At 45.1% G+C, this 10,803-nt stretch overlaps 1 protein-coding gene across 1 annotated transcript; it reads right to left on the bottom strand.

The window, feature by feature from the left end:
• Nucleotides 1-3,572: 3,572 nt before the first annotated feature.
• Nucleotides 3,573-8,019, bottom strand: LOC124653238 (L-galactono-1,4-lactone dehydrogenase 2, mitochondrial). Its single transcript, XM_047192303.1, has 6 exons — nt 7,374-8,019; nt 7,038-7,288; nt 6,766-6,948; nt 5,712-6,114; nt 4,368-4,508; nt 3,573-4,144 (listed from the first exon to the last, which is right to left on the bottom strand). The coding sequence occupies exons 1-6, from the start codon at nt 7,977-7,979 to the stop codon at nt 3,974-3,976; spliced, it is 1,755 nt and encodes a 584-aa protein (XP_047048259.1). The 5' UTR covers nt 7,980-8,019; the 3' UTR covers nt 3,573-3,973.
• Between the last annotated feature and the right edge of the window lie 2,784 nt (nt 8,020-10,803).

Raw genomic sequence — 10,803 nt, forward strand, 5'->3', positions numbered from 1 at the left:
TCAAGCACCTTGAGAGCTTGCATCTCGTGCACGACTTGTTGAGAGGTGAGAGAGGAATATCATTCCCTTCCCACAAGAGTCTTGACATCAATGGGTGCAAATGGCATGATGCATTCAATGTACTTCTCCTTGATCCAAGAGTCATTGATGTGGGTGGCACCAATAAGCTGGAAGGCATCGGCAACCGTGAGAAGTCTTCCATACATGACTTCATGATCTTCATCCGGTAGCCTCATGAACCCTTCGGCTTTATTCTTAAGAGCATTATACTTGTTCCTCCTTGTGCTCTCACTTCCAATGCAACTAGCGGCCAAGCCGTCCCAAGCTTCCTTGGCGGTGGTGTAGTTCCGGACACGATGCAATTCCGGTGTCCCCACACTAGTTTGAATCATGTGTAGGGCGGTATTGTTGAGTTGACTATCAATTGCTTCTCTTCTAGTCAACTTGTCGGGGTTGTATGGCTTGAAGCCCTCCAAGATGATTCTCCAAAGTTCATTGGAGGCACTACAAACATGAGAGCGGAACTCAAATTGCCAAGTATCGAAATTATCAACGAGAAAACTTAGGTGGGTCGCCCCGAATGTTCAAATGGGGATGGGGAACCGGTATATCGGGAGATAGGAAAGGTGGAGCTACTCGATTGTAGCTTTCACCTCCACTAGTTCCCCTAGGAGATGTGATAGTGTTTAAGTTATCACCTTCCACGGGTTTGGTAGATGAGGGTAAGTCCGAAGCCTCTCCCTCATCTAACGCACCCATGTCTTTTACCTCTACACTAGGAGCCTTGGGAAGGGCCGGAGCCAAAAGCTCGGGAATCATATTTTTCATGCTTTCCATTTGGGCTTCCATGGAGGACTTCAATGAATTGAAGTCTTCCACGGAGACCGTCTTGGCGGCCCCTTCCGAGGGCTCCTCGTCCGGCATACTCTTAGGCGGTTAAGCCCGAAACAAGAGCCGAGGCTCTGATACCAATTGAAAGGATCGTATGCCGCACCTAGAGGGGGGGGGTGAATAGGTGCTAACCAATTTTTAGTTCTTTTTCAATTTAGGCTTGACACAAAAGGTAAATTCTCTAGATATGCAACTAAGTGAATTTACCTATATGACAAGGATATCAACTAAGCAAGGTATAGCTACGCAATAGGAGATAGAGTGGGATAGAGGTAACCGAGAGTGGAGCACGCGATGACACGGAGATGATTCTCGTAGTTCCCTTCCTTTGCAAGAAAGGTACGTCTATGTTTGGAGGAGTGTGGTTGCTACGCAAGCCAAACCAACAGCCACGAAGGCTTCACTCAGATCTCCTGTGAGCAACGCCACGAAGGCCTAGCCCACTTCCACTAAGGGATTTCCTCGAGGCGGAAACCGGGCCTTTACAAAGTTCTTGGGGCACACATCCACAACCAAATTGGAGGCTCCCAAATCTGTAACAATACAACAATCAACAACAACACATCAACAACAAATCAACTAGGGAACCAAATAGGAACACTAGCATGAGATCCCTCAAACAAGAGAGGGGGAAATGAAGAACGCTTCGGTGAGGATGTAGATCGGTGTCTTCTCCTTCGAATCTCCAAAGATCAAGAGCTTTGGTTGGGGGAGGAAGGAGATCTTGCAAATCTTGTGTTCTTGAGGTGGCTCTAATGGTGGTGAAGCTTGGCAGATTTTTCTTGCAATGATTGAGCAACTTATCCCTTTGGAGAAGAAAGCTATTTATATGGGTGGAGCTTTCAGATCTGACCGTTGGGGACGAAATTCACTTACACCGGAAGTTCCGGCCAGGATGGCCGGAAGTTCCGGCTTCCACCGGAAGTACCGGCCATTTGGGCCGGAACTTCCGCTTCTGATAAAATACCTGCAAAGCAAAAGATGGGGCGGAACTTGGGCGGAACTTCCGGTGACCGGAAGTTCCGGCCAAGTTCCGGCCAAGTTCCGGAATTGCCCGAAAACCTTACTAGACTATACTGAGCCACAATCTCTCATTTCCGGAACTTGCCCGGAAGTTGAGCGGAAGTTCCGCCGACCGGAACTTCCGGCAAACTTCACCGGAACTTCCGGTCAGGAAGAAAAGAGCTGTGGCCAAACTGCGCTGGGGAGCTTCTGCTGAATAAGCCAGGGCGGAACTTCCGCCTGCTGGGGGCCGGAACTTCCGCCATCCACGAAAAAGCTGCAGAACTTCAGAACAGCTAAAGCAATACACCGATCCAACATAATTTTTGATAGCTTGTACCTGTCTACATCCACACACATAAAAATATACATCGTGTTAACGTCAAACACACAAAAACCCAAAAGGGCGGGAAATGTTCTTTCAATAGGTTAGTATAAGTCGCGATCCATTAGGATCGGGCAATTATGTATGATCCGTATGTATGATCCATGATGATGAACTATCGAACAAATTTCCCGGGGTTTCAATTTTCAAATATACGGGGCGAAATACGGGGTCTGCTAGATGGAATGGTTCTTCCGTGAGCAATTTTTTGATACGGGGCGAAATACTCACGTTTTACGGGGCAGAGAAGTAGGGGGCCTGTTAGACATGCTCTAAGTTTGGCGCCAACGACTCCGCCTATGCGACCCTAAGTTTAGAGCTCTTCTCCATTGTACCCAACCACGACGTCGACGGCGCCAACTTGGTCGCCATCTCTCTCTCTCTCTCTCTCTGATTTTTTGGTCGGAGTAAGACGAAGAGAGGAGGGAGAAAGAGAGTGTCACATGCCAGTGTAGTAGTGGGGCCCACCCTTGATGTGCGCGTGGACAATTATGAAGGAGAAATCTTGTATAAGGATGTTTACTCACACGTATATCTCATGACCTAGGTTTTCGCGGTCACATCGCGTGGAGCACTCGCTCCTCCTCTTCATTCCCTTTAACATGTAGATACGGGCAAACTTTTTCATGTGGTCATATTAAGAGCCAAATCTTTAGGGACATTACAGTTCCTAAGTCTTTTTTTACCGCTTCCGCCCATGCCAACTCTAGTCGACCTCTACCCATCCTTGTATTTTTCTTACTTTTTAGAATTTCACTGTTTAACGGGTGATTCTTGAGGCATTTGTTGCACCAAAAAAAAACTTACACAAAATCCTATTGGATTTTATGGAATTCTATGAACATACTTCAATATAGGGAATCCTTAATCCGGCTTAGGCGCTCAGAGGGGATGAGATTGTAACCACTTAGTTCACAAATGATTTGATGTTGTCTGCTATTTTTTACTATAGTATGCTTAAAACTCTCCATAACAATATTGTAGATTACTTTCAAGAAAAAATATATGCATAGGATTTCCATGTTCACAATGGATGTTCAGTACATCACTGAATATGGAAAATGATATTGGATTCAAGAGTTTGAATTTGAAGTTCAAACCATCACTTACTTGTAGATGGAGTGATACAGTATAATTGCTACACTACTTGTAAAGTGTGAGATCACTACAATTGCATAACAAATGTGCACCTTGCTATCTCGATATTTTTTTTACCCATGGCAGCTTACAAAATAGCGGTGCTCAGTATGGTTCCACAATCACAAGTTTACAACTGAACCTTGACTCCAATCAATTTGTTCTTCCTTTCATAATTTATTTCAACTGCTAAATTTTCATCAGCATTGCACTTGGTACAACAATGGATGACAGTATCTTAAGAAGCACAAGGTTCATCAGCCTGAATCAAGGAAATAAGCCTCCAGCGACAAGCGCTTCACCATGGGAACGGAAAGACTATCTCTAGTTCTCTACCAACAGAGCAAGTTCTACAAAGAAATTAACTCTGCAGCAAGCGTGCATAGTCATGTAAACCACCGACGGAGCAGAATTCCAGTTTCTAGTTTTGATCAAGTATCAACGACATAATCGAACTTGGAAGAGTACATTTCTCCATGGGGCAAAAAAAAGCTACATATTACATTTCTCCAGGAGAGAAAGTGTTTTGCCTTCGGCATGTCATTAGTCAAAACACCTTTACTTTGCATGTTGGACAGTCCGCGTCCCTGGGAACATCTTGTCTAGCTTCACACTCGAGAGAACCTTGTTAGGGTCCAGCTCCATGCGTGTCTTGTTATACATGTCAACAGGGAAACGCTTCCGCAACCTAACCTGCAGTTCAGCAAGTTCATCCTTGTCCTTTGGAACCTACAGAGAGGAATCGTTAAGTATTAATTCAGAGGTAGACTATATTGTTAATAAATAATGCAAGATAGTTGAGCGAGCCACTGCTATGCCTGCAAGAGAAAAGATCATTCTCTTGAAATTAACAAGTATGATGCTAATCTTCCACCATGTCAGCAGCAAAGCTTACTAACAAACACCGAATGGTAGGTGCATACATCTTGCTGGTGCTAGTAAAAGTTGGTACCTCAATTTTGGCCCAGTGTTCATATGCAGAATAATCATCCCAGAGACTAGTTTGTGTCAGACTTCTGTAGTTGAAGAACTCCTCGGTAATGTCCTTCCTTTGGCGAGGGTCCGATGTTGGTAAATACATTATTATACCAACCTGTATTGCATAACCACACAGTAACTTTTTTAAGAGGATTAACAAAGGATGCTCTTAACTAAAAGTTGCAACATGGTAAAAACTGCACACAAGACCTTGTTACATTGTTAAAAACTGAATAAAAATAATGCGGCTAAAGTGCCTACGGAAGTGCACCAAGTCTTGCAAGAACGTTGTAAAGCCTCTGAAAAATAATTCACAGAAGTTTGAGTTTTATGAACTGACAGTGTTCTATGATGCACTCCTTTCAGGTTGATTGTAATTCATATCCCGGAATATGGGAAGCGTTTTGAATTTTTCCACATCATCTAAACTGAAAAGTACTTAATTTTAAGCAACGATTTATTTTTTTAGTAAAAATAATAATAATACAGCAGACTGACGTAACTGAAACGAACACAAATAAAATAGCATGAAACAAAGCTTTTCCCATGACGTTATTGCTGAATATGTCACCAATAGATTACAAGTAATACTGATTTATGTAGGTATGGATGCTATCTGTAAGTACACATGACATAAAAATGTTGAGAGTAGCAATGTACTTCATCAGCTTGTGAACTATCAAACGCCACTTTGAACTGAGTTATACAAGAACATGTCCACTAAAATTGGGATAAATACTGCAAATGCGTCAAAAATCATGTATGAAGTTCTAATCATCAAAATCTTAGTTTACTTGTTCTTTTTTTTTTTTCTGATTGGTTTTCTTATGTTTCCGTTGGGTTTCACATCTAGCCTACCCCAACTAGCTTGGGAGAAAGGCTTTGGTGACTTGGCGTTGTTGTTGTTGTTATTGAAGTTCTAAAATAACCAAGAGATGTACCAAATATAGAATAGGGCATGTTCTATATCTCTACAAAACTTAAGATAAAACACAAATCTTATTGGACGGGGAAAAAAATCTCAGGGAATGGATATGACACATTGTTCAGAAACTCAGTAGTATTTGCCTTGATGGCATCGTGCAAATCTGAATGAGTTCGATCTAAAAAGTTTCCCCTGACTCCCTGAGTCTGGTATAACTATAGAATTTCGTAACTCACATGTCTGATTCTCTACCCATTTAACTAGATATCTGCCCATTTATAGGACAAGTAGAAAATAATTAGTATGCGTACAAAAGAACTCTAGGTGGATGACAGAACTAATAACGTTGATTTTAACACAACAACAACACAAAGTTATAGAAGAACAAGTTACCCATGAAAATATTTCATCTTCTTCGGAGCTTGATGCTGGGCTCATGGGACTCCTGCTGCGGGCAGTCCAACGCTGCTCAATTGGTGCAGGCGCAGGTATATCTTCCTTCTCAATCAACTGTAGCAATTCCTCCATATAATCTAGATCCTTCATACTTGGTTTCGCTAGAGTTCCAGTAGGGAAGCAGGTTTCAGACACCCACTGCTGACCACCACAATCAAAACCTAGTATTTCATCACTCCAGCCCATGCGATATCCCTCAGATTTCTTCCAGTATTCAGCTTCTGCTTTATTAATCCTGATCACATGATCTTTATCCAGAGGATCAAGGGCAAGCAGTTGATCTCTCAATTCAGTAAATGATAGTTGATCAATCGCGGGGTCTTTACTTTCTGCTTCAGTTCTGAAAAGCATCTACAAAGTGGCATAAGCTAGAAACAAAAACAAAAGAAAATTTCACTATTGCTGAGTAAAGCTAGAAAATTTAGTGCAAAATAATTCCAAATTAGTTCATTTGAGTAGATCTACAAGTGGTCCAACATCTTCTTATTATTTTTCTTGGCTGGGCCCACCTCCAATTTGAGATTGCATATCATTTCAAGGTAACAACAGAATAGCAGGCACAAAAAAGTCCCACCCGACACTTGTCTAAATTATGACGTACCAACTCTTCCTACAAATATGACGGCACCCACATGCCTCTCTGTACTAGCCTCCAGAGTAACAAGGTAAGGTGGAGAGGTCAAACTCACAAATAAACGTGTAGGAGCAAGCTAAAGACACAATGGTCACCAGAGTAAAATCACTTGCTCCTATCAGTTCAGTTTCTAACCAAGGAAATATTTAGTTGATTCATTTGGGTACAAAATAATATATCTGCATAAGAGCAGAATATCCAAATGAAGTTTGCTAGTGGTCAAGTGTGACATAGAAAAAGTGCATGTGTAAATGTGCTCTCCTGTTAACCTAGAAATGATTACGATGCAGTTTGCATACAGAAAACCATGGAAATGTTGCAATTCCTAGTAGCAAACCATTAGCCATCTGTTCGCACCTATATTTCTTGAGTGACTCTCGATAAAGGTCACGAACATGCTGAAGGGCTTCATCTTTTCCATACTTTGATGTCAACTTTGGAGTTTTCCTTTTTGAAGGAGGATTACATTGGACAACAACAACTGTATCAGTATATGGAATCCACAAGTACTTGATATGTTTGTTTTCAGACAGCCATTTCCTGAAAAAGGCAGGGAAGTTAGAAATTCCTCCGGAAAAGGATGCTAAAACTGTACAGACTAATCAAGTGAGACGGCGTGTAAATATTACTTGTGGTTTTTCTTGATCTCATCTGCATTAGAAACAAAGGTATGCTCAACAAGTTGGTGCCTTTCTACACACTGAAGAGTAACTTCTGCAACGACTCCTAGGCCACCAAGTCCACAGCGGGCAAGATAAAACAAGTCGGGATCTTTCTCCCTCGATAACTCCAATGTCCCTTTGGCAGGAGTAACGAGTTTCATGCTAACAACCTGCTCATCAATTGGAGGCAATCCTGCGCCAGTGCCATGGGCACCAACCTGTACGCAATCAAGAATAAAAGCTCACGGACACAGCTCCTTGCGTGGACAAAAAAAAAATTGATTCTCTCAGTAGAGCTCATACCTGGATGATGCCGCCGACCTGCTGCTCCCGGATGGAGGCGAAGTTCTGCAGCGTGAGGCCATGCTCCCGGAGCGCATCGACGAGCTCAGCGACACGTATCCCCGCCTGCACCGTGACGGTCTTCTTCTTGGCGTCGACGTGGAGCACCTTGTCCATGAGCGCGAGGTTGACCATGCCGGCCCGGGAGAGGCCGAGGCCGTTGGGGGAGAGCCCGGAGCCGACGGGCCTGAGCCTGCGGCGCTCCCTGTGCGCGGTGGCGAGCGCGTCCTCGAGGGCCGGGATGGAGTCGGGCTGGAGGAGGACGCGGGTGTGGACCTCGTGCGTGCCGCTCCAGTTGGAGACGGTGTGGAGGTCGTCGGGGAGGGGCGCGTACTTGAAGGGGACGGCCTTCTTGTGGAGCGCGTCGGCCGGGAAGGGGAAGGAGTAGTAGGTGGCGGCGCCGCAGCCGAGGACGAGCAGCGCGTAGCCGGCGTACTTGCGGAGGTCGGCGTCGGAGGACGGGAGCGGGGAGGAGGAGGAGAGGGCGCGGATGAGCTGGAGGTGGTGGTGGGGCTGGGAGGGGGAGGGGGCGCGGCGGAGGAGGCGGGAGAGGAGGAGGTGCCGCATCGTCGGGAGTGGGGAGCTTGGCCGGAAAGAATGGCGACGGGGGCGGCCACCGCACCAGATCGCGATGGGTTTTAATTCCCGTTCCGGCAGAGGACGGGGGTTTTCAGTGCGATAGTTCGGCCGCTCCAGATCAGGAGCTCGCCTGGGCGTTCGGCAAGCAGCTCCAGATTCTATTTTTTTCTAACGGGCCGGCCTGCTTCAAATCTCCTGCTGGGCTAGACTAACAGGCCGAAGTTGTAACAGTTTCTTTATGTATTGTGCTCCAGCTAGCAATTCTGCTAGTTCTCAAAAAAAAAAAACTAGCAATTCTGCTCCCCTAAAAAAAACTGGAGATTTAATACAAAGTTAGTATTAGTATAACAATTCTTAAAAAAATTAAAAATTTGCCATGGATATGGCACTCTATCCCTAGGGTTTTGTTTTCCTGTCAATTGCGAGTCCTAACTTCACTAGATTTCGAGATCGTCTTATGGTTCACACGCTCGTGGAGGTGGGACATGTTATGTTCTCTGACTCGATTCTTTCACTTACAGGTAGGGCTTAGGGGTGAAATCGAGCCGAGCTGGCTCGAGGCTCGGCTCGTTGAGGCTCGACGGATTTCGAGCCGAGCCAAGGCTTGGCTTGGTGCAAATAAAAGGGTGAAAAGTGGGATCGAAGCTTGGCTCGGCGGGCTTGAGGCTCGGCTCGAACGGCTCACGAGCCAGCCACCAAAAATCCAAAATACCCCCCACCTTGGATTTTTCCCCTGCTCCCCACACGATTTCAGCCCTTCTCTCGCACGAACGCACGGTCTCTGCTCGCGCGTCGCGCCGCTAGGGTTGAAGAGCGACGCCGGCGCCGCCACCCTCGCCGGCCTCCACCACCAACGCCGGCCGTCGCCACCCCTTCTCCTCCTCCAATGGATCCCCTCCGCCGGCCTCCAGCCATGACCGACCCCGTCTGCCTCCCCCTAACCTCGCCCTCGCCTAGGGTTAGCAGAGGCGGTGGCTGGTGCCACCCTTCGGCCGACGTAGCCAACCGCCCGTCGTCCTTCCGCCCACCAGCCCTCCTACCTCATGTTGGCTCTCCGCCAGTCGTCCCTCCACCAGCAGTCCACCACAGACACGGAGGCACGAACGAAGGTAAGGAAGCTTTTCTTGTAATTGCTCACCCATCATTGTTATTTATTTTCTCTTTTACTTGCTTCTCCTTCAGATTGATAGTTATAGTAGCAATTGCTTATAGTTTTAATTTGTTGCAGGCTGTTGCTTATCCCCCCATGGAAAATGCATCCTGGAAGGGGCAGTGAAGGATCTCACGCACGTCCACCGCAGCCACAGCTGCCATCGCAAGGAAGGAGGCGGGCATACAACAATGCAATGAATTCCAAGACAGCGGGTCTACTTGGTATCTCTTCAACTAGAGCAACATCATCACAACCAGAAGTACCGAATGAGTCACCGCCGAGAACAACAACATCACCGGTGGTAATTTGCTTTCGCCATTTAAAAAATGATGCAACACCAGTACATGGTTTTTTAGTGTGATTGATTGATTGAATGATTGTGATTACTCTATGTGCAGCCAGTGGATGAGTCCGATGAGGAAGAAAATTCTTATGACAAGAATGATGCCATGTCCGAGGAAGATGTATTTGATGATGGTCATATTGACATTTCTGATGATGGAAATTATGTGGATAATATGGTGGAGGTTCTCGGAGAGGGAAGAAGCGACAAAAGGGAATGAAGGTTGGTCCAAAGGTTACCGTTCAATCGGGGGGCAAGTCAGGTTCAAAAGTTTGGGGTCACTTTGAAAAGGTTCCGGTGCCATCCACCATGCAGCCTGGTGTCACAGTGATTATGGCACGCAATTACTGCGAGAAGTTCTTATCCTACAAATCAGATCAAGGGGGTGCCGGAGCAACTACACACCTCAAGAGACACTACACAAAATCATGTGCAGATTACATGGTCCTAATGGCAAAGGTGGCTTCTCAAACCCTTCTCAATTTTCAGCCATCTAATGCAAGTGATACCGGTATTCCAGTTCTGCAAACTTCTAGGGAATATAGCCAAGAGGAAGCTAAAAAGTTAATTGCTAAAATGGTGATATGTCATGATTATCCATTTAAGATGGTATAGCACACATGGTTCAACATAGTGATGAAATATATGAATCCTCGGTATGAATTTATTGGTAGAAAAACCATTAGAAAGGAATGCTTAAATGTGTTTGAAGCTGGAAGAGATAGCCTTATGAAGGTTCTTAAAGGTGTGGACAACATTGCTTTAACTACTAATTTGTGGACATACAACCAAACACTTTCCTATATGTGTTTAGATGCACACTTCATTGATAAAAACTGGAATATGCAATGTCATGTGCTAAACTTTGTGGAGTTGGACCCCCCACATAGTGGGCATGTGATTTCTCAAGCTGTCTTTGAATGTGTGGATGCATGGAAGATAGAAGATAAAATCATCTCAATTACTCTAGATAATGCATCCAACAATGATGTAGCAATCCGGAATTTGAAGGCCATGTTTGCAGCTAGAAGCTCCTATTGTTTCGTTCTAAAACATTTTAATGTTCGTTGTTGTGTTCATATCATCAACTTGGTGGTGACCAATGGTACTGCAACCATCTCCCATTTGACTGCCAATGTGAGGGAAACTGTGAAGTACATAAATAAGTTGATATCTCGGTTGTTCAAGTTTGTTCAAATATGTCGTAATCTTGCAATGACAATCGGTGAGGGGCTGAAACTTGATGTTACCACAAGATGGAATTCAACGTACAACATGCTAAAAACTTCCATTGTCTATAAGGATGCATTAGATTC

Source organism: Lolium rigidum, chromosome 5, assembly GCF_022539505.1.
Source record: "Lolium rigidum isolate FL_2022 chromosome 5, APGP_CSIRO_Lrig_0.1, whole genome shotgun sequence".
Taxonomy (NCBI): domain Eukaryota; kingdom Viridiplantae; phylum Streptophyta; class Magnoliopsida; order Poales; family Poaceae; genus Lolium; species Lolium rigidum.

Coding starts and splice junctions, on each gene's coding strand:
- LOC124653238 (XM_047192303.1), bottom strand. CDS start 7,979: ATGCGGCACCTCCTCCTCTCCCGCCTCCTCCGCCGCGCCCCCTCCCCC. Junction 6,949..7,037: donor GAGATCAAGAAAAACCACAA/GTAATATTTACA, acceptor TGCCTTTTTCAG/GAAATGGCTGTCTGAAAACA. Junction 4,509..5,711: donor AAGATGAAATATTTTCATGG/GTAACTTGTTCT, acceptor TATGCAATACAG/GTTGGTATAATAATGTATTT.